At 45.2% G+C, this 23432-nt stretch overlaps 1 protein-coding gene and 1 pseudogene across 4 annotated transcripts in view; one reads left to right on the top strand and one right to left on the bottom strand.

Moving 5' to 3' along the window:
• The window catches only part of PEBP4 (phosphatidylethanolamine binding protein 4), a 210608-nt gene extending 203510 nt beyond the window's left edge, over positions 1-7098 (bottom strand). The window contains exon 1 of one of the 4 annotated variants that reach the window (XM_033134564.1): positions 6856-7098. In XM_033134564.1, the coding sequence (XP_032990455.1) occupies positions 6856-6966 (111 nt within the window). In that variant the 5' untranslated portion in view covers positions 6967-7098. Of the gene's footprint in view, positions 1-6605; positions 6820-6855 lie in introns of those variants that run through there. The other 3 variants (XM_033134567.1, XM_033134569.1, XM_033134570.1) reach the window with 3 other exon arrangements.
• Positions 7099-19068: 11970 nt separating this feature from the next.
• Positions 19069-19164, top strand: LOC117038622 (uncharacterized; annotated as a pseudogene).
• The last annotated feature ends 4268 nt before the right edge of the window (positions 19165-23432 follow it).

The raw sequence follows: 23432 nt of genomic DNA, 5'->3' as shown, positions 1-23432 counted from the left end.
CGAAGTTTTTATTTTGTTTTGTATTTTAAAAGACTTGACTTTACAAATCAATGGGTATTGAAAAAAACTGACGAAAACATAGTTTATGATCACAAAAGAACAGTTTTCTCACCCCAAAATGAATGAGCATAACCAACTGGCAGAAAAGAAGGAGACTTGAAGGCGATATTAACAGAAATCAAACAAAGAGTCTCTGAAGAGTGCTCGGCCCCCTGGCTCTCCCAGGGGACACCAAGGGCCAGGGTGAGAGAAACCCTGGGTATGTAGTTTTAAGGAGTCCCAGAGCAGCGAGATGCTAGACTGGCTCTCCATGGCCCAGCAAGCCCTAAAGGACATGGAACAAGGATGGTGAAATCAAAATGAGTGGATCATCTGGATGAATGTAGCCTTAATTGTTCCTATATTCTGGGCAGTTGAGGGAAAGCAGCCAAGTCCTAGGGGCCAAGAGAAGTAGTGAGTAGGCAGGTAGACAAACCTGTAGAGTCCTGTCATCAACTGGGACACGGGTCTACAGTGTTCATGTGCTAGCACTGGGCTGAGCACATCAGCAGCAGATGCCAGCACATGGCAACAGGAATCAGAAGCAGGACATGGCACAAAGACCAAAAACTCACCTCATGCTAGAAAGGTGAGTAAACCTCCCAGAATTCAGATCACCATGGAGAAGAGAGAGGGAGAAGGGAAGAAGATATAACTGATTTCAGTTTATACTCCGAATTGACACGTTTCAGTACAAAACGAAATCTGTAAGAGTAAGTTTTCTTTCATTAGCAGAAATAGACTGTCTTGAATGAAGTGTCTGTTATGGAGAAATGAAGACAATTACATATTTGTATCTCTGAACCTGTGTGAAATTCAGACCTGCTATGAAACTTAATGGGTGTAGATATTTCCCATGCTATAAAAAAATTCACCATTAGAGATATAGGAATTTTCCCAATACATTTTACAAAGCTAACACAAGTGTGATAGCAAAACCTAATGAAGTCCAAAAGAGTGTAATTACCAACCTATCTTAGGCATACAAAAGAAAAATCTTAAATATCCTAGCAAGTCAAATCCAGCAACATGACAAATGAGTAGGTGATCATGACCAAACTGGCTTTATCCAAGGAATGTAGGGATGGTGGAATATTAACATATCGATTAATGTAATTGTCTCTTTAAAAATGATCATCCCAATGCCAAAAAATTATTTGATAATTTCCAGTGTACATTCTTAATATCAAAAACACATCATAATGGAAAAACATCCCTTGTTCATGGATTGGAAGACAATATTTTAAGGTGTCAACACCACCCAAAGCGATCTATAGATTCAATCCTATTGCTATCAAAATCCCAATAATGATTTTTGCAAAAATAGAAAAATCTATCATAAATTCATATGGAATTTCAAGGGATCCCAAATAGCTAAAACAATCTTGAAAAAGAAGAATGAAGTTGGAGTACTCACGCTTCCTGATTACAAAAGTTACTACAAAGCTATGGTAATCAGAACAGTGTGGTACTGGCATAAAGACAGATATATATATATATGATATATAGATCAAAGGAATGGAATATAGAGCCCAGAAAGAAACTCTTGCAAATATGGTCAAATAATTTTCAGCAAGGGTGCTAAGACCAATGAATGGGGGGAAAGGATAATTTTTTTTTCAAGAAATGGTGCTGGGAAATCTGAATATACACAAGAGTGAACAAAAGAATTAAATTGGTCTCTTACCTAACACCATAAACAAAAATTAACTCAAAATGGATCAAAGACCTAAATGTAAGAGCTAAAACTATAAAACTCTTAGAAGATAACATTGGGGCAATTCTTCCTGACATTGGATTTTTTAATGATTTCTTAGATGTGACACCAAAGACACAAGCCACTAAAGAAAAAATAGACCCATTAGACTTCCGGAAGACTAAAGAAACTTTTGTGCATCAAGAAACACTATCAACAGAATAAAAATACAACTCACAGAATAGGAGAAAATATTTGCAAATTATATATCTGATAAGGGATTAATGTCCAGAAAATATAAAGAACTGCTGAAACAAATAGAAACAAAACAACAAAGAACCCCCAAATGAGAAAAGGACTTGAATAGACATTTCGCCAAAGAAGGCATACACTCATAAATGGCCAATAAACACATGAAAAAATGTTCAACATCACTAATTCACTAGAGAAATGAAAATCAAGACTACAATGAGATAGATACCAATTAAGATGGCTACTACAAAAAAACAAAAACAAAACAGAAAATAACAAGTGTTGGTGAGGATGTGAAGAAACCAGAATTCTAGCACAATGAGGTAGGAATGTAAAATGGTGCAGCCCTATGGAAAACAGTATGAGGGTTCCTCAAAAAATTAATTATTATATGATCCAACAATGCCACTTCTGGGTATATACCCAAAAGCATTGAAAGCAGATCTTGAAGAGATGTTTGCATATCTATGTTCATAGCTGCATTATTCACAATAATCAAATGGTAGAAACAACCCAAGTGTCCATCAATAGATGGATGGACAAAATATTTTATATGTATACTACTACATACACACACACACACATACACACACACACAAATATTATTCTTTCATATACAAGGTCAATTAAGTTGCAAACTTGTTGCAATGAGGTTGCTAACCTTTCTTATATCAGAGGAACTATTCATTATGAATTTGTACCAACTGGACAAACAGTTAACCAATTTACTATTTGGAAGTGCTGAAAAGGTTGCATGACAAAGTTAGATGACCTGAACTTTCCACCAACAATTCATGGCTCTTGCATCACGACAATGCACCAGCTCACATGGCACTGTCCGTGAGGGAGTTTTAGCCAGTAAACAATAACTGTATTAGAACACCCTCCCTACTCACCTGATCTGTCCCCCCAGTGACTTCTTTCTTTACCCGAAGATAAAAGAAATATTTACAGGAACACATTTTGATGACATTCAGGACATCAAGGGCAATATGACGATAGCTCTGATGGCCATTCCAGAAAAAGGAATGGCTGCCCCTTCAAAGTTCCAAAATTGCTTTGAAGGGTAGACTAGGTGCTGGCATCAGTGCATAGCTTCCCAAGGGGAGTACTTAGAAGGTGACCATAGTGATATTTAGCAATGAGGTACGTAGCACTTTTTCTAGGATGAGTTCGTGAACTTAATTGTCCAAATTTGTATCTATAATCTATCACACATTGAGCCTTAAAAAGAAAAGAAATTCTGACACATGATACAAAGAGGATGAACCTTGAAGACATGAAGCGAAGTGAAGTAAGCCAGTCACAAAAGGACAAAAACTATATGATTCCACTCATAGGAGGTCCTTAGCGTAAGCAGTTAAATTCAATGCGACAGGAAAGTAGGATGGTGGGTATCAGGGATTGAGGAGAAGGGGTGACGGGGAGTTAGTGTTTAATGGTACAGAGTTTCAGTTTTGCAAGATGAGAAATGTTCTGCCGGTGAATGTTGGTGATGGTTGCCCAACAATGTGAGTGTGTTTCATGCCACTGAACTGTACACCTGAAAATGGTTAAAATGATCAATTTTATGATTATATATTTTACCACAATTTAAATAAATAATTTTTTAATTTAAAAAAAAATCACATCTAAGTCAACTTAAATTAGGAAGCTCACGCCAGACCGGTGGCTCAGGTGGTCAGAGCGCAGGGCTTCTAACGCCCAGCTCTCCAGTTCGATTCCCACAGGGGCCAGTGAGCTGCGCCCTCTACAGCTAAGATTGTGAACAACAGCTCTCCCTGGAGCTGAGCTGTGCTGCGCCCGCCACAACTAGATTGACAACAATGACTTGTCATGGAGCTGATGGGTCCTGGAAAAACATACTGTTCCCCAATATTGCCCCAATAAAAAATAAAAAAAGAAGAAGAAGAAGAATCCTGCAGAGAAGTCTGCCTAGAGAATGATCTTTAATGAGGGACCACAGGTAGTCAAGGTGACCCCACAGGGAGGCTGCCTGACATAAACACCGCGTTCTCACTCCTCTATCCTCTTATCGCCTGCAGGGCTTCTCACCAGACCCATCTGGAAGCCAGAGTCACCCTCCCCTCCAGGGCAGGCAGACAGCAGGGCAAAGAAAGGTAGAGCTGTCTCCGAGAGACATCCGGTAGAACAACAAAAAACGAAGCGAAACCAGCGGGCTCTAAACCAACGTCTACAATCTCATGATTGCATCCTTTTCTCTTGTGCTTAATTTAACCTCATGTTGTTTTGTACAGTAACACACTGCACAGGCTTGTAGCCTCAAAGCAATAGGCTTGTGAACAGTAATACAAATGGCACCACTTTAAAATGGAGCTGGGGCTACCATGCCAGAGGAACGGCCTTGCACGTCGTATACCTCAGACCTCGAAATGTTGAAACAGAACAAAATAACCTTTGGACTGGCCCTCAGCAACCTTGTTTCCCAAAAAACTGTTTGCAAAGATAACAAGAAAGCTGATATTACGAGGACTGAGGTCATACTCGTATAGCAGAAGTATGAGTAGGTAACACCATTCAGGTTTGTATAAAGTACACTCTGACGTTCCCACGAAATTGCCTAAGGATGCATTTCTCAGAATGTATCCCCATCATTTCGTGCATGACTGTACTTTAATCCTCTCCCTCTCCCGCTCACTCACCCCAGCAGCTGTTTCTATCCTTTTCTGTGTCTTTAATCTCTCCCTCCCAAATTGATCCTTTCCACCAGCACTTAAACATACTTAAATCTCTTCCATCTTTAAAACATCCCTCTTAATGGATGCTGATGCATAACCTCATGCCCCCTTCTAAACTAAGGCATTCATTCTCCCAGCTGCTAGGAGTGTCAGGTGCTGTCAGCTCACAGCTCAGTCCTGCTCTGGGAATTGCCAAAGGGAGCTGCCTCGCCCAAGGTGATGAGATAGCAAAACCATAGGCAGTCAGGGTCGTGGCCAAGGTGGAGGGGATTAAGGCCCAGAGCATAACAAACGCCAAAGGAAATGACTTTAAAATAGCTAATAATTTCAAACTGCAGGGCTCGCCAGAATAATCAGCCCAGGTGCAGGGGGCCAATCAGCTCGTAACAAACTATTCCAAACTACAGAGCCCGCCGTCCAGATTAACTGTCCAGGTACAGGAGACCAATCAGCTCTGACTCAGAGGCATTAATAGTTCCCAGTGTAGCCCGCTCGCGGGACATTCCATTTTCGGATCCCCCCTCTCTTTGGAGAGCTGTTCTCTTGCACTTTACAATAAAACTGTACTGTTTAAACCTTGACTCTCCAATCTGCGTCCCCATTCTTCGGTGACTGTGAGATCATGATCCCGGGAACACACCACACACCGGATTCCTATATCAGTGACACCCGTTCTCTAAGGCAGGCCACATCCTGTGACTGGCTGGTGCTTGAGTGTTTTAAGAGTACTCAAGATTTGTTTTAAACAGATCAAGTAAGATATGCAGACACAGAGATGAGGTGATTCCATCAGGAGGCAGGGGAGGGGAAAATAGGGAGAAATGTGCGCAAGAGGCATTATTATGGTTTCCATGAGCAAGGCAAGGCAAGGCCGAGTAAGCAGGTTTAGGAGCGGCTAGTTTAAATAATTTGATGGGCTCCGGGGTATAGGGACTGTCCTTAGTTGTCTGGTGCCTGACCTTGGGGTGATTGGGGCAGGTGGACAGTGGCTCTGAGTGTGAGTCCCTTAAGTGTGGGGGGTATGCACTCTGGACTGGTTGGTTTGCATATGAAAGTTGTGCTCGCAGGCGGAGTCATTTTCTATCTCTAGGAACTGTCTAGGCCCGGGAGGGCAGCCTCTCTAGGATCAACAAGAGACTTCCTAGCTCCTTAGCTCCCAGAGTGCTGTGGAGGCCTGTGTATCACCATGTCACAGTGAGACAGGTTCGTTAGCATGTTGTTAGGTTAATAGGGAGGTCCCTGGTGGAATAAACAAAAGGCAGCCATATCCTGAAACTCCAGGTTCTAGAATGTCTCCTTCACTCCAGGACAAGATATGACAACGGGCCTTGAGGTTAATAAATTATCTCCACAAATCCCTTTTGGCTGGACAAAGGAGCAGATCTGGTAGATAGGAATGGGTTCGTTAATCCCTTCAGGGTGGGCAAACAGGGCAAACCTGATAGATAAATTCCATTAGAAGGCGCTAGCCCCCTTTCCCAAGCAGGCAAGGGAAGGTATAAAAGTAAGAACTTTTGCCTCAGTCACTTGGGCAACCCGGTCAGGACCCCTTCTCTTTCTGAGAGCCGCGACTCTTTACTCTTTACGTTTAATAAACTATCCTCTTTTACAACTCCTCACTTCTCCTTGGTTCATGCTTCCATTCTTCAGTTTCACGAGACACGATCCCAGCACAAAGAAAATATTCTACATCAACAGTCCAACTTCTCCCTCTGCTCCATCATGCTGCCCCACTCTCGGGAGCATGCCCCCCCAAAAACTTCCTGCCTGCAAGGTGTCCACCAAGTGTCCACCAAGGTCTCCACCAAATGTCCATTTCCCGGAGAACGGACTTAAGCCTCTCTCCTCACCACCCCACTAACCACCATGCATCTCTCTCCTTCACAGCGAAACTTCTTGGAACAGCAACCGCTACTCACAACCTCACTTCTGCAGGTTGAAGCCACACACTTTGATCAGCTGTTCTCAAACTTGAGTGTGAATCAGAAGCCTGTGGAGGGCTTGTGAAAACGCAGACAGAGTCCGATTCAGCAGATCAGAGTTGAGCACAACAGTCTGCTTTTCCAAACACCCTCCCATGGTAGAGAACCCCCTGCTTCAGCAGCCCCGCACCACGCCATTCTGTCAGGATGAGGTCCACACCTCCTCACAAGGCCCTTCCCTGTTTACCTTATCCGTCTTATCTCTCTCGTGCCTTTCTGAGTCTGGTGAGTCCCTCGGCAGTGGTTGTGGTTTCTCATTGGGATAAGCTCTCCCTGTCACCTCTGGGCCTTTGGGCATATTTTGTTCACTCTGTCTGTACTTCCTCAACACCCCTCTCTTCTTTCCCCTGCCTGGCAAGCCCTTTCTCAGTTTCTTGTCTCTTCTCAAATCACTTCTTCAGTTCCCTGATCCTCTCTTCCTGCCTCCTTTCACGGGCAGCCCTACTAAATTATCACAGAGTGAGTGGAAAATGAATATTGGGGGAGGCAACTCTTTTTAGTTATAGAAACTCCTCCTCCTCCTGGCTGAGGCAAAGCTGGAAAAGGCAAAAGAAGAGGCCACTGTGGGGAGTGCCGGCCCACTGGTGGCTCCTGGGAGGACAGTGGGGAGAGGCCACATCTGCAGGAGGAGGGGCACATGGCAGGTTTTTTCCTGCTCCCTTCTGCTGCATGATGCCCAGACAGACAACAGGGGTGGCCTCTTCCGGCTGACAGTGTCTCTGTCCTGCTCTCCTTAGCCCCTCAGCCCACCCCTTCTCTCCACCACTCCTTCCACACACTACCACTGGGGTCAGATGAAACCCACCCCAGGCACGAGCTCTCCCAGGAGAGCCACCTCCCCACTCTGGGGCGTCCAGCCATCTCTAGGGGGAGTCATGTGATCGCTTTGGTGTGTATGACAAGCTCCTCGGAGTGATGCTTGGAGGGGTGACCTTGCTTCCCAGGACAGAACCGGCCCTTTGCAAGTTTGCGATGTGTGTGGTTGGGCGGCTTCCCAGGCATGGGGTGGGGGTGGAGGTGAGGAGGCAGGGCAAGGGCAGACTCACGTTTTCTCTGCAGATATTTGGCCCCGATTTACAAGCCCACATTACGTAACACCTGAGGAGAGCTGCACTCCCCTGTCACCCACACCTTTTCCCTCTTCTGTGGAGCATTTCGCAAGCGCAGCTGCTTCTCAGAGAAGGTCTATTTTGGGAGCTGTTTTCATTTGACCTATATTAAGCAGTCACAAGGCAGAGGCAAGTCGCAGGGTGCAGGGTGGCCTGCTTGCTCTTTGTGCTTTTCTAGTGTCACGGGTGAGAAAACCAGACAAGCTGGCGCCCACAGCTTGAGAACTGAGACTCAAGTGGCCCAGGGACCTCACCAGGGCTTTAAGCTACAGAAAGCACTAGGCTTAGATGGTCTACCTGCACTAGTGCAGCCCCATGCCACCTTCCTATTTCAAATTCTGATTTGCCTCTGCCTGAGGTCACTGCAGCACTGGTCTGGGAGAAATTTAGGTTCCCTGTAGGCCTAGAGTCTACTAGGACAGGTAGGGATGAGTCCTGTGAAATACAGTTGAGTTTTAAATGGCCATCAGCCCCTCCACAGGGAATTCTCCTTCCTGAGTTAATAATTAAATCACATGACCAGCAGGGGAGAGAGGGCTGCTGGGAGCCATCTGGGTACAGACAGATACTACTCAGAGTTCCCACCACTTTGAGGGCCCGTGGGTAAAATGAAAGCAGAAATGAGTCACTCTACTAAGCACCCCACTTGCCCTTCTTCAGTGGGGGTGTCTCCTGGAGTACCATTTTCTCCTTTGAGCCTCTTCCTATTGTCTCCCAGGAAGTAGAGGTCTAAACCTCTGCCTCAAGCTGCTGACCCCAAAACCTACATCTCCAGTGTCTCTTCTCTCCCGAGTGTCAAGCCTCTATCTCCAAACAGCTGTCCCACTGATACAGCACCTGCAAAAATTTCAAATCAGAGTTGCTTACCTCCTCTACACTCAAATTAGCTCCTCCCCTGGGCTGCTGCTGTCAGCCAGCCCTTCCACGCACCCCACGCTATTTCTACCTTAGGGCAGAATGGACCCTGGCGAGGACTTCTCTATCCCACTGGGGAGATGCTGATGTTGCATCTCCTTAGCGTTGCTGGGAGAGTCCTGGCTTTGTGCTGTGCAACAGACAGTAGGGTTTCTGCTGTCACCCCTGTAATCTGGTTGGTGGAAGGTTCTCCTCAAGATGCTGACCTTGTCATGCACACCACAGTGACCATGTGACTCCCACCAGAGCTGGCTGAAAGCACCTGAAGAAGTGGGGAGGTGTCATCCCTAGGAGAGTTGGTGGCTGGTGTTGGTGAGGAGAAAGAGGAACACAGAGGTGGCGGGGGCTGCAGAGGCCGAGGAGTGCTGGACCAGGGATGAGAGCTAAGTGGAGAAGCAAGAGGAAATTTAAAAACTTGAGTCTGGCCTCAAGAGGTGGCAAAACCGAGGATGGAGAAGAGAGTGGGTAGCACATTCTAGACAGGGACACAGCCCTGAGAAGGAGCAGAGGTGGGTAGGCGCCACCTGTCCATCACACAGTGTATGTGGGATGTTCTGAGAACATAGCAAAGGGCAGGTTAGGAGAAGAAGGTGAGGAGGCTTGAATTCAAGCATGTCTTTCCAGCTGGGTGACCCCTTTCCTTCCTCTTATCTCTTGTCTCTTCCCATTTTCCCATTCTCTGCAGCATAACAAGTCCTGGCCATCCCTGAGTCAGGCTGTAATTAGATTAAAAGAATATGGAAATGTAAGGATTGATAACGTTATGAAAATTTGGATATTTAAACAGGGTTTATGTTGAAAAAGTTATGTTATCTTTACCTGAATGTTTCACTGTTTGTCCCAGCTGAAACCTGACAAAATACTTAAAGGATTTAAAAAAAATTTTGTTCAAAAATTTGGCATAATTAGAAGCTGAAGATTCAAGAGCCTGATAATTTTTATTTTTAAGGCCTCCTCCCCTAAGCTAAAATAAAACTATGTACCCAGAGGGGAAGAAAGTAAATTAGGGATGAAGTAGTTGGACTGGTAGATTAACCTTTGATATCATTTGAGAAATTGAGAGCAATTGTCCTTATCTTACAAATCTTTGTGAAACCAGAAATGCAGCTCTAGAAGCAATTCAAAGTCCACCTATCTTTACCATCCTTAATTCCTAGACTGAAGAAAAAAAAAAAGAGAGAAGTTTTTTTTTTCAAAAAAATAAAAATGGCTATAGAAGCACCCTTACCCAAAATCTATCTATAGTTTCTATAAGATTGTCTTTTCCGTAAATATGAATAAAAAAGCTTTAGCTATCTAAGCTGGTAAACTTAATTTATTCCATCTGCCAGAAACACAGTTTGGATCCAACTGTTCTTTTTTAAACTGGTGAGTTTTGCACTGTTGTACCTGTCTCATGGCTAAAAGATCTCTGCATCTGTCTTTGTGTGTGTCTATATGTGTTGTAAATGTGAGACATTTTTCTACCTCCAGTTGGTACTATAAAAATTAATTTAATAAATTAAAATTAGTTAGTTTGAAGGAAAGCACTTGTAAGGATTAGACATTCTAAACTATCAGAAAGATAGAGACTAAACAAATATTTTTTCAAGTTCACATGATCTAAGATAATCTTTAATAAATAAAAGCTAGTTTGTTAGTTTAATTATAATAGACATGTCTTTAATCAAAACAGCATGGTACTAGTATAAAAACAGACACACAGATCAACGGAACAGAACAGAGCCAGGAAAATCCCACACCTATATGGTCAACTAATCTATGACAAAGGAAGCATGAATACACAATGGAGTAAAGACAGTCTTTTCAATAAATAGTGTTGGGAAAACTGGACAATTACATGCCAAAAAAAAAGACACTAGACCACTTTCTTGCCTTTTTAAAAAACCCAAAAAACTCAAAATGGATTAAAAACTTATGTGTAAAATCTGAAACCATAAAGCTTCTAGAAAACAACATAGGCAGTAAACTCTCTGACATTGCTCTTAGTAATATTTGTGTGTGTGTGTGTGTGTGTGTGTGTGTGTGTATCTTCTCAGACAAGGGAAAAAAAGAAAAAATAAACAAATGGGATTACATCAAGCTAAAAAGTATTTGTACAGTGAAGGAAAACAACAACAAAATGAAAAGACAATCTACTAAAAAGGAGAAGAAATTTGCCAATGATACGTCCGATAAGGGGTTAATATCTAAAGTATATAAGGAACACATACAACTTAAAATTTTTAAAAATCCAATTTAAAAATGGGCAAAGGACATGAATATGTATTTCTCCAGAGAAGACATACCAATGGACAGTAGACATGAAAAGATGCTCAACATCACTAATTATCAGGGAAATGCAAATTAAAACCACAGTGAGACATCACCTCACACCTGTCAGAACGGCTATCATCGATAAATCAACAAACAAGTGTTAGTGAGGATGCAGAGAAAAGGGAACCCTCATGCACTGTTGGTGGAAATGTAAATTAATGCAGCCACTATGGAAAACTGGAGGTTCCTCAAAACATTAAAAACAGAACTACCATGTGACCCAGCAATTCCACTTCTAGGTATTTATCCAAAAAAAATCCAAAACATTCATTCGAAGAGATATATGCACCCCTATGTTTACTGCAGTGCTATTCACAATAGCCAAAATATGGAAGCAACATAGCAAGTGTCCATCAGTAGACGAATGACTAAAGAAATGATACATTTATACAATGGAATATTACTCAGTCATAAAAAAGAATGAAATCTTGCCATTTGCAACAATATGGATGGACCTAGAGGGTATTATGCTAAGTGAAATAAGTCAGAGAAAGACAAATACCATATGATGTCACTTATATGTGGAATCTAAAAAACAAAATAAACAAAACAAATGAACTCATAGATACAGAAAACAAATTGATGGTCATCAGATGGGAGGGAGATTGGCGGGCTGGGCAAAAGAGGTGAAAGGGATTAAGAAGTACAAATTGCCAGTAATAAAAATAGTCATGGGGATGTGGGGTATAGCAGAGGGAATATAGTCAATATATTGTAACTATGTATGGTGCCAGATGGGTACTAGATTTATCGGGGTGATCACCTCATAATGTATATAAATGTGTAATCACTATTAGTATACCTGAAACTAATATAATATTGTATGTCAACTGTCATTAAAAAATAAATTTTTAAAAATGTTTGTTTCCCTATTTATTTTCTTTTTGAAAGTGAATTATACTTGCGTGTTCATTGCCTATTTTTATTTGGTAAAAAAAATTACTGGTAAATTCAAATCTTTCAGATTTTAAATGCTCAATTCTCACATTAGAATATTTATGAGGACAGTGAAAAAAAATGTGTATTTATCTTACCAGTGAGAAGAGAAATAAGAAATCATTTAATCGTCAAATTCCTTAATACTGAAAAACAGAAGGGTCAGTTCATTTAATCAGGACAATTTTGATTGTTATCCTAGCTATCTTCAAAGTGAAAATTTGAACTAACATCCAACACCAAGTTTTCTTTAAAAACAAACTCTGTGGATATTTAAAATTAGAGCTCTAAATTCCAAGAAACCTAATCTTTTAACAATTCTGTGTGACATCCCAAATATTTTAGAAAATCCCAAATGTCAATTTTATATTTCAACTTGATTACATTAAATGCACCTCACTCCATAGCAATGACCCCAAAACATTTTTTAGTTTGCTCAAATCTCCTATATGTTAACTTTCCCTTTTAGCCATAGCCAATCAAAAGAAAACATTAAATTGCTTTAAGCTGCTCTTTCTTTCAAGTATGGTACATTACCTGTTTGTGGAGACTAAAGCAAAATAATTTGTTCACTTTTCTGATTCTCAACCACCTACTGATTTTCCTCTGAGATTTATAAATGTATTTCCCAAAATTCCACTGCAGGATACATAAGAGGGCTGCTTGTCAGAATATATTTTTTCCTTGCAATCTCATTTCCTATTGTAAAAGCAAACTGTCTGTCTCTGGCACAATGCCTGACCTAACTAGTTTAATAAAGGTCTATTGACTGGAGTTGCTTCAACCACTACTGGAAGTGAAATGCTTCTCTAACTCTGGTTGTGGTGACAATTATTTTTAAACCTGTGCTGAGTTTTATCGCTGACTGAGCTGACTGAAAGACAGCTCTGGGCAAGATTGGTGGAAACTCCCAGGTTGCAGTGACCTCCCCATACCCTTCCCTCACTCTGCTTTGATGGAGCAGTGGGATGCTCTCCTCACTAGGACAGGACCCTGGAGATTGTTCCAAGTAAGTTGGTTTTGAAAGCTGAGTCTTCTGTCAACCAGATTCACTTGAATAAGCCACCATGTTGCCCCTGCCAGAATTCACACCTGCAGCTGGTGCAGGCTCCCCCTTCTGGGTTTGGAGGGGTGGGGGTGAGGATATAAAGGGACAGCTCCTTCCTCCTCCTACCTGCCCCTGAGCAACTCCGTCTGCTCTTCAGAGGTTGCAGAATGAGCAGCAGGCCCACTCCGGCTGGCATGCTCTTCCAGGAAAGTGCCAGCTTCTCCAGAGGAGTCTAGGGCCTAAGCTTGGCCCTGAGCCCAGTCAGCTGAGTTCCAGCTGCAGCGGCACCATGCTGCTCAGCCCCGGCAGCCTATAGCTAAGCCACTTTCCACAAAGGTACAGTGGGCCCCTCTGCCAACTCCTCCACCCCCCCAACCCCAGGCCTCCCCACTGGGATCAAAGGCTCCAATCTACAAATGGGGATGTGTGACTCTGGAGAGGCTGAGCAGTGACCTGCCCAGGTATCTCTTCAGCAGAACTGAAGAGAGAACCTTCCATGGCTCCCAGTGATCTCTGGCCCTGTCCTCTCACCATGCCATCTAACCCAAGTGCAAGAAACTCAGAGGCCACTGGCTTGGGCCCATCATCTCTGCTTTCATCTTGCAGACCAAGGGAGGCCCTGGGCAAGATGACAGTGTCTGTTTTGGAACCTCTCCCCCTATGTCCTGGCCACTGCCTCTCCCTCATTACCTGTCCCTCCCTCATTACCAAGTCTTTCTTCAAGGTGGAGCCACCTAACAAACTAGACTTTAGATTTTGTGCAAACTCCGATCCGTTGGTACAGGCATTGTCTTGTGGACTGTGAAGCAAGTGCCTTCTGGCCTCAGTTTAGAAATAGTGGGTACCATCATAGATTGATTGGTTCTGCCTGCCACATGTATGGGTGGGAATATAAACAGCACATACAAGGTCAGACGATTAAGTTTGCAAACTTTGTTGCAACGATGTTGCTTACCCTTTTTGATATCAGAGGGATTATTCATTATGAATTTGTACCAACTGGACAGTTTACTAATAGTTTACTATTTGGAAGTGCTGAAAAGGCTGCTTGAAAAAGTTAGACGGCCTGAACTTTTCGCCACCAATTCATGTCTCTTGCATCACGACAATGCACCAGCTCACACGGCACTGTCTGTGGGGGAGTTTTTAGCCAGTAAACAACTAACTGTATAGGAATACCTTCCGTACTCACCTGATCTGATCCCCAATGACTTCTTTCTTTATCCAAAGTAAAGGACATATTGAAAGGAAGACATTTTGATGGCATTCAGGACATCAAGGGTAATACGATGACAGCTCTGATGGCTGGCTATTCCAGAAAAACAGTTCCAAAATTGCTTTGAAATGTGGACTGGGCGCTGGCATCGGTGCATAGCTTCCCAAGGGGAGTACTCTGAAGGTGACCATAGTGATATTCAGCAATGAGGTATGTAGCACATTTTCTAGGATGAGTTCGCGAACTTAATTGTCTGACCTCGTAGACATGTTTGCATCAATGTGTAGACTACTTTTACACCAATCCAGTGAAATAGAGTTCAAATAGTTTTGCTAAAAGGGGCTGACACTCTGAGGTTGATAGGCCATAGAAAAACTTGAGTAAAATGTGGGGGGCGGGGGGGTGGGAAACAATTTGGTTTGGTGATACTGATCATAAGCAATATTTTTATTTTCTACCTTAAGGACAAAAGGTTTTTGGTAGAGGCAAGATTTATTTATCATTTATTTTTTATTTTTTTTAAATTTATTGGGGTGACAATTGTTAGTAAAATTACATAGATTTCAGGTGTACAGTTCTGTATTACATCATCTATAAATTCCATTGTGTGTTCACCACCCAGAGTCAGTTCTCCTTCCGTCACCATATATTTGATTTATTTATCATTTAAATAACTGATTTCACATATCTTGGATGGTTCTGTTAAATATTCAATAGTACAATAATTTTTTTTTCTGGAATATGAGTGGACTGTTTGGAATTATGTTAGGTTGTTGAGGTCCCTCGCTATGGTATGCTTTTTCCAGGGGGTGGACCCAAGTTTCTTCCTGACCAATGATATGTCAGGAAAGCCTTTGCACTAGCCAGGGTGATCGCCATGATCTGGCGATCTTCTCACCTGTGGAGAACTTCGCTCCTGAATAACCAGTTAGAATGTTGGGAAGCACATCAAACACGTGCAGAGCAACATGAAACGCCCACAAGGTTTTCTCCGTTTCTTTTTCTACTTTCTAAATGTTCTACAATGATCCCATATGATAAGCAAAAGATATAAAAAAGAATATAATACTATATACTAGTGCTGTATGCATAGTGTTATACCAATTATGTATTTTAGATATTCATATTTATTGGTGGTGAAAATTGTAGTGGTTTTAATTTTTTCGTAGTTTCCAAGTTTGCTGCAATTATTAATAATATTTATTAATGAGCATCTGTTAATTATAGAACCAGGAAAATATTTTTAACATAAAATACTGTTTTTCCTTACAAAATCAATTGATAACAAATCAAGTAGAGATAGAGATTTAAAAATATATTAAATCATCAAGGAATGACAAACACAGAATGCAGAATAGGGGTCCCTCTGTTGGAGAGGTGGAAGGTGGGGATGGAGAGTTACACACACACATGTGATAGCTTCAACATTCGTCATATTGCACCTTTTAAGTTCAGTAAGGGGTTCGTAATTTATTTGGGTCCTTATTATGTCTTATAACTTAGATATATGTGATATTTTAATGTACCATATATATCGTTAGAAAATGTAAATGACAACAGGAGGAAACGTAGCGTATCCAAAACCTGTACTTGGAAATCCTTTGACTTGAACTCAGACAGTCTGACTCAGCATTCCAAACTCCTAAACCTATCTGGTCATGATGTACTGTTGTCTTATTTAATTTGAACAACAACAAAAAAAACCCTGAGTATAATCATTGGTGCAGGTATGGAGGCACAGATTCATCTTCTTATCCCCACCCTTTACTCCTCTCCATCTTCCCAAATGATCATGGTCCCTCAGTGTTGCTAAGAGGGAGAAGGTGAGTGCTGAAAGCATGCTTCTCTAGTGCCCCCTACAGACTAGATCTACTCCCCCGGACAGTAGGATAGCCGCCAGACCTCTGGGCGGCATCTTCACTGACACGCCGACTCCCTGACCTGGCCAATGGATCCTCTCACTGAAGCCACTGTCTGGGGATGGACAATGGTGGGAGGGCTTTGTTTCCAGAATCCACTGAGGCTCTCCGCTGCCTCCATTCGTGCGCTCCCAGGGGTCACCCTAGCCGACTGGCACAAAGCCCTTTACTTCTTGGCAGGGCAGCTTATAGGGGCAAAGAGGGCTGTGAGTCCTGAGCCTCGGGCCGTGGAGGGGAGATAAGAGACCAAGGACAGTCTGGTGATGGGGTGGGAAGAGCAATTGCCTTCAGGAGGAGTGGAGGTAGGAGGGCCACACAGAACAGGGGGCCACTTCAAGCTAGTGAAGCACAGGAGACACCTGTGGGAAGTGAGTGCTTGTTGGGGCCATGAGGATCTGCTGCCTTTTCACTGTTGAGGTACCCGAGAGGGAGAAGTTGGGGTGAGGGCAGACCTGGAAATGAATCCAGGTCTTCAATTCCCCAGTACACTGTCATGACAACCCTCCCTTTCCTTCCCCACAATCCCCCTGGGGCCAGCCCCTCACATAAGATTCAAAATGGGGAGATAACAATTCAAGCCATTAGGAATGATATGGAAGGTCCATCAATCCGGCAATGAGGCTGTCATTCTTAGCATTCAAAACGAGGGGCTAGCAAACCTTTAAGACTCACAAAAGGGTAAACTGAGGTTCAGAAGTCCATTCCAAGAATCACAGTGGCCAGTCTAGGTTTTGAACTGGGTAGCTCAATTTGCTTGGCCAGCCAGGTATGTCTGACCACTCCAAGCCAATAGCGTTCCCACTTTGTTTTCTACCTGTGTGCAGGTGAGCAGAAGCAGGAAGAAAGCCTTTCTGTCCAGCAGCAGCCCCACCACCCCAATCTTGCTTGTTCAGCCTGCCTTCCCTCTCCACAACTCTACATAGCCCCTAGCTCAAGGGGCCAAAATTAATCACTGGTGAGGTTGAAGCAACAGTGCTATTCCCTGGCTCTAGGCCAGGTTCCCAGGATGTGCGTCAGAAGAGCCGTGAGTGAAATTCCAAAGCACTGTGAGTCACCAGAGGCAGGAGGAGAGGCCAGGATAGGAGTCAGTGTGCTAGCCTCAGTGCAGACCAAAGCGTGGCTCTGCTGATCAGAGGCTGGGCCATCTCAAGAATGTTCATCTGTTCAAAGATGGGAATATGGCCTCCAGGTGACTTATCTCTGGGCTTTGCACAGCCCTGGATGGGGAGGAAACTGACCAGGAGGCTGGCCTGCTGATCCCACCCCTGAATATAGTAACCATGTCCCTCGTCTGGCTCCCCTATAGGCTGGGTTTTGGATCCCAGACCCTAAAAATCATGTATTGTTTCCTTACACATTCACTCCCACTGACCTGGCCCAGGACACTGCTTCTAGACAGGGCATGGTGACAGGCCAGCTGGTCCCAGAGGAGAGGCAGCAGGTAAGTGAACGACTCACTCCCCACCAGTCCTGAGATCACCCCGGGCCCTTTTCTGTGCCCAAGGTAAAGAGAGAGCGCTGAGTCCTAGCTGCTCCACTTGTCCTCACCTGGTCCCTTCAGCACTCAGTACAATGTGCAGTTTTCAGAATGTGATCTCCTCCGAAAGAGGGAGAGGTGAAGGCGGGACAAGGGGTGGGTGGGTGAAGGAATCGGGTGTCTCAGCTATTAAGGGGCAGTGGTCCCTCAATCGTGGCCCAGCAATGGGAAGCAGCCAGTCCCAGGGCAGGGAGGAGGTTCCACCTGCAGTGGGAATATCAAGGGCGGCTGTCTATGGGGGCAAAGTGGGCTGTGAGTCCTGAGCCCTGGGCAGTGGAAGGAAGATAAGAGATAAGGCATCGTGCACCAGAGGCACGACTGGCTTCCAGTCTTTCCTTCTGAACCTGGCCGGGAGAAAGGGGAGCAAGCAGCCAGTCTCTCCGTTTCACCCTGAGCAATCCAAACGGCCACTGGCCAGGATGGAGCACAGTAACAGCCTGTGATTCGGGGGCCACCTTGACCCTCACGCCCACTCTACCTCTGGCCCCCCACAACCGGAAGTGCCGCTGCCAATATAGGGACGCCTCCTCTCCGCCAGTTGCCCTGCACCTGAACTTTCCCTACCGCTCACCCCTGGGCCCTGTGCGGGCCCCTTGATAGCCCCTCCCCACTCCAGGATCACTCAGCTCCTGTAGGCCTAGGATCCATTCCTCCAAAATGACACAGAGTAGCATCTCTAACCCAGTTCTCACCCTCTCTTGCCTCCAGCCGCTCAGCTTTGTTCCTCTTTGTTCCTCCTGGCCAAATACCATTAGGCTTGCTGTAGGAATTCCTTCCCAGGCATCAGAGATCCCGCCTAGCCTTGCAAAGAGTAGCTAAGTGAGGCAGCTCTTTTTGTCTTTTGGGAAGGGACAAGATCTAGACCAAGACTTCTTGGGACCTGAGGGTACCGTGTCCCTGCTAGGCTGCAGTAAGTCAGACCAGGGGCCGCGCTGAGCAGTGGGCAGCCATGGGCCTCAGCAAAGAAAGAGAAGGGTACAGCCCTTGCCTAAGTGTCAGCCTGGCTGAGAGGGGCTGTGTGAGGGGACCATTTAAGGATAGGCTGACCATGTTTACAGTTAACCTTTGCCTGGGCTCTAAGTTACAGTCATTTCAATCTTCTCCCTGTACTCCCATCTCTAGGGCATATGGTACGTTCTCATCTCCAGCTCTTCAGATTTGTCAGTTCCTCTGTTGGAGATAGAGATTTATTTATTTGCATATTACATATCCCATCAGCTGAGTTAGAAGCCCATGCCTGGGCATGAAAACATTTCCACATTCTTGACTCCCTGTTGGGCCAGGACTGTGGGTGTGGGCTGGAGCGGGGCTTTGAGTCTCAGCTGGTCCATTCCTGTTTCTCTGCTTTCTATCTCCCTAAGGCCATGAAGCACTTGTTGACCCTCCCTGAAGGCAGAGGAAAACATCATATGGAAGCATGATGATTGGGTGTTCACGCGCTTGTGTGAGATGTGCCTCCCTCAAGCCTTGTTACAACATCAGCACATTACCCATCTGACGTTTAAAAAAAAAAGACATCATCTGATAACATCACACAGTCAGAACTTCAAACCCAGAGGAGATCACCATAGAACCCCTCGTTTCACGCATGAGGAAACTGAAACCCAAAGATAAAGCTTGGCACGGGGGCTATAACTCTGGGTCTGACGCGGCCACAAACTCCCCAAGTGACTTTGCACGGGCTGTTTTCTGCCCTGGGCCTCCGTTCTCTCTTCGGTAAGATAGAGAGGGTTGTTTTAATATGAATTAAGAGCAACGTGTTAATGCTCCAGCTTGGAAGGGACTCAGGCTGTGCCGTCTCCTCTGAGAGGCTCCGAGCCAGTTGCCAGATGAGAAACCTCACCCTGTGGCCGTCGGCTTTGAGACCCTGGCAAGTCACATCACTTCTTGATGTTTCAATGTCCTCAGCTACCAAGTGGGGACAGTAATAGTACCCTCTCATGGGATTGTTTGCAAGTTTAAATAGTATATATATAGTCCAATGCTGAGCATGTAAGAGACTCTCAATTAATAATAATAATAATTATTATTATTATTATTAATCATAATAATAATAATAATCTGAAGCTCCTGGATGACTGGGGTGGCATCATGATCATTACCAGCCCCTTTGCCCTCTGCTCCGGTGTCAGCACCCCGGGGGTCTGGTCTGCCTGGCTTCTCCCCATCTCATTTCATGCCTTGCCCCGGGGTCTGCTAAGCTGAAATGACCACACCCCTCAGAGCAATGCTTTGGCTGGAACAAGGTACGTTGGACCCTCCATACAGCCCTCCCCCTTCTCAGCCATGACCCTGGGAGGTAGCTGCAATTTCCCAAGGTAGCTGTCTGCTCACTCTGGCTGGTTGGAGCCCGAGAGAGGACTTTTCGGTCACAGAAGGCCAGGGACAATGCAGCTGCCCTGTTGGTCCCTCACCACTGTCTCTACTTCAGGAAACTTCTGGCCAGCATTCCCTGAGCACTTGCCCATCCAGGGTTGAATAATGCCCATTATTCATAATAAGAGTCCTTAGCATCCTGGCTGTCCACCTGCCTGCCATCCTCCTCTTTTTAACCAAGCCAGAGCCACGTGCATATATTTTTATAGAAATTTCTGCCCAGGAGGTGAAGGAAGGGAAAGGAAAGAATAGAGGAGACAAAGCGAAGGGAGAAGGAGAAGTAAGGTGGATTGATAGGAGACAAGAAAGGAGGCCTGTAAAAGCAGATGGAGTGGGTCCTGGACCAATCCCAGACTTCATGGGGAACACAGAGCTTTGGGGAACAGGGGGCATTCTCCCCTAGTTATAAAAAGTCAGGGCCAGAGTCTCCTCAGATACCAGCCAGGTCAACCTCCTGATTTTACTGAGAACCCCCAGTTCTGGACTCCCCTGCAGTACCTCTTCCACCATTCTCTTTCTTGGGTTGTTGGAGTCCCAGTACCAAGAAGGCTTCAGGGCTAGGGCAAAGGGTGTAGGGACGGGTCTCACCTGGAGCCGGGCAAGGGGAGCTCAGGGCACAGGTGAGGACCAGGTCCCTTGCTGGATGACCCTCCACACAATCCTTCAACCTGCATCAAAAGCAGCTACAACCTCAAACTCATCTTTGGTTACTGACCCACAGCAATGTCCACGGGGTGGGGGTGGTCCAAGTTCAGGCTAAGCTGACCTTGACGAGAACACTGAGCCTTCTGAGGATTTCCTAAACAAACTCTCCGCCCAGTAGGGCTGCCTGATTTAAAGCAGCCTCATTGCAATTCAATTTATTATTAAGATTCCCCATTCTGTGTCATGCATTCCTTTACCTGGGAGCAGTCAACAGGAAGTAATCCACACTCACAAGAGACCACTTCTGAGGGTCAACAAAATCTCTCCCATCCTTAATAACAAGCTGTAATGGAACCAGCGACTGAGGGAGAAAATGGGCCAGAAGAGAGGAGACTGGGAGCTCCTAAACCACAGCTCCCCTGCCCCCTCTCCCAGACTCTTCCCTACCCCCTCTATAGCACTGCAGCCTCATGGGGAACAGTTGGGGCTTTTTATAATCTTTATTTGTTAACACTTCAAAGCTATTTTTTCCCATGCTGCAAGAGATGCCCATGCCTCATGAAAAAGTTGTGAAAAAATATAAGTCTATTTTGGGGTGCTCAGCCTCCTCAGAGCTTCTCCCTTGCAGCTTTGCAGGGCTCCAGGACCAAGTCTGCCCTCTCTCAGATCTGCAGCTTGCTTGAAATGGAGGATCTTAGGCCTGGACACACTGGCTAGAGGGTGCACTTGTAACTTGTCTGCGTATCACACAGGGCAGAAGTAACACCATCTAGCTTCTTGGTGCTGTAGGCTTGCCTGGTGGTGGTTTCTGTTGACTGTCCTAAGAAATTAATATCCCCAGAGACTAGGGGTGGACGATGCATTTCCCTCCATGGCATTAGAGGTGGTACTTGCAGCTCTTTAAAGATGCAAACCAACAAGGGCTCACGTTTTTGTTTTGGGGGGCTTTTTGTTTGTTTGTTTTGTTTTTGCTGAATGAAGAGCTGCTTCAAAGCTGCTCTAGATGCAGTATATGGAAGCCCCAGCCAGCTGTGGATTCCAGGATGCAGGGCCAGGGTAGAGTGACAAAAGGAGTCTGCACGCTCAGACCTCGGGCAGCAGGGGCTGGTGGCAGCCTTGTCAGACCAAACTGGGAGTAGATTCTTCAGGTCTAGTTACTGCCTGGAGTGGCCCTGCCAGCAGCAGCCCTGCCAGCACACAGTGTGGCTATACGGAAGGCTGAGAGGGGCCAGCTGGGCTTTGAGGATCCCAAGCAGAATTCTCACTTGTGTTCCTTTCACAGCCTCATCCAGTTTGTTCATTTCCTCAGGAGACCCACTGGGCACCAGGGCCAAAATGAGCATCCAATGTTCCAACCCTGGGAGGTTAGACTGTCAGAATTCCGCCCCCCCTCCCAGTCTGGCCCATACCCTCTGTGCCATTTGCTCTTCATAGGCAACCCAGGTGGCATACACTCAAATGAGAGTTGGGTCCCCCTTTACACAGGGGTGTTCAGCAGAGGTCTATGAAGGGGAGTAGGCAGAAGTGAAGGAAGAGTTAGAGAGATCACACAATCTCTGATCTCAGCCCTGGGAGGAGCCATGAGATCATCTAGCCAAGCCCTGTCTTTGGGCAAGTAATATTGTTATCCTCAATGAAAGACCAGAGAGGTTAAGTTTCTTTCCCAAAGTCACACAGCCAGTTCTTGGTGGAGAGGAGACGAGGAGGGCTGCTGTTGCTCACATCCCTGCCTACACCACCAGGCTTGGGGGGCTTCCCCTTTCCTTGGTTTTCTTTCTGGCTTGTTACCACCCTGCTCCTTGGGGGTTGTCACAGAGATGCTCTTCCATTACCCTTTAATGACCCAGTACCAACTGCTTCCAGAGGTGTCTGGCTTCTCCAAGCCTGTCCTTGATCATTCCCTCTCTCTCCTGAAATTCTAGAATTTTCTTTGGCCAAACTCATCCCAAGGTTGTGATTGACCATTTAAGGAAAATGAAAGTGGGGATAATTGCAAAATTAGATTCTCTCTCTGCCTCTTACTACGCATCTAACACGACTCCCTTCCCCCAAAATACTTCCTTCTTGCATTCTCGGCCCTGGCAGCCATCAGCTGATATTTTGCTGAGTCCCAATTTGGGTCAGGAGCGGCTCAAATGAAAATACAGGCCTTCCGTGCTAGGAACTCATATTAGATGTCAGTGCTGGAATGAAGCTTGGAGGTCACCTGACCTTGTACATGAGAAAGTTGAGGCCCAGAGAGGAGAGGGCATTGTCCAGCCTCACACAACTCAGCAAGGCCAGAATCCAGGCCTCCGGAGAGACAACGAACTGCTCTTTCCAAATTTCCAAGCCAGTTCAGAATGTGCAGATGCCCGCAGCATGGGATGCGCCGTGACCCCAGCTCTTGCCCTTGCATAGCCCCTTGCCTCCCGGGGCGACCTCTGTCCTGGCCTCCAGACAGGGTATTTCAGCCTATTGAGCCTGGACAACGGCAACCATGCTCTTGCCCCGAGTAAGACCCTGCATGTGGGTTGGCTGTCCTGGTGCTTCCTCTTTGTGTAATCACAGTGTGCGCATTCCTCCTCCCACTATCTTCCCCTGCCTTGCCCCATTTTCTTTAGTCCAGCCCAACCAGGAGATTAGAGGGAGCCGGGAGCAATGGCAACCAGAAGAAAAGGCCGGTACAGCTTATGCAAGATGTCTCTGGACAACATGTGAGTAGCCAGTGAGTGTTGTCTTCTCTTTCCCATCAAGTTCCCCACCCC

This window comes from Rhinolophus ferrumequinum, chromosome 18 (assembly GCF_004115265.2).
Source record: "Rhinolophus ferrumequinum isolate MPI-CBG mRhiFer1 chromosome 18, mRhiFer1_v1.p, whole genome shotgun sequence".
In the NCBI taxonomy this organism is placed as follows: domain Eukaryota; kingdom Metazoa; phylum Chordata; class Mammalia; order Chiroptera; family Rhinolophidae; genus Rhinolophus; species Rhinolophus ferrumequinum.
Note: the sequence above shows the minus strand (reverse complement) of the source record. Positions and strands in the feature narration are given on the sequence as shown.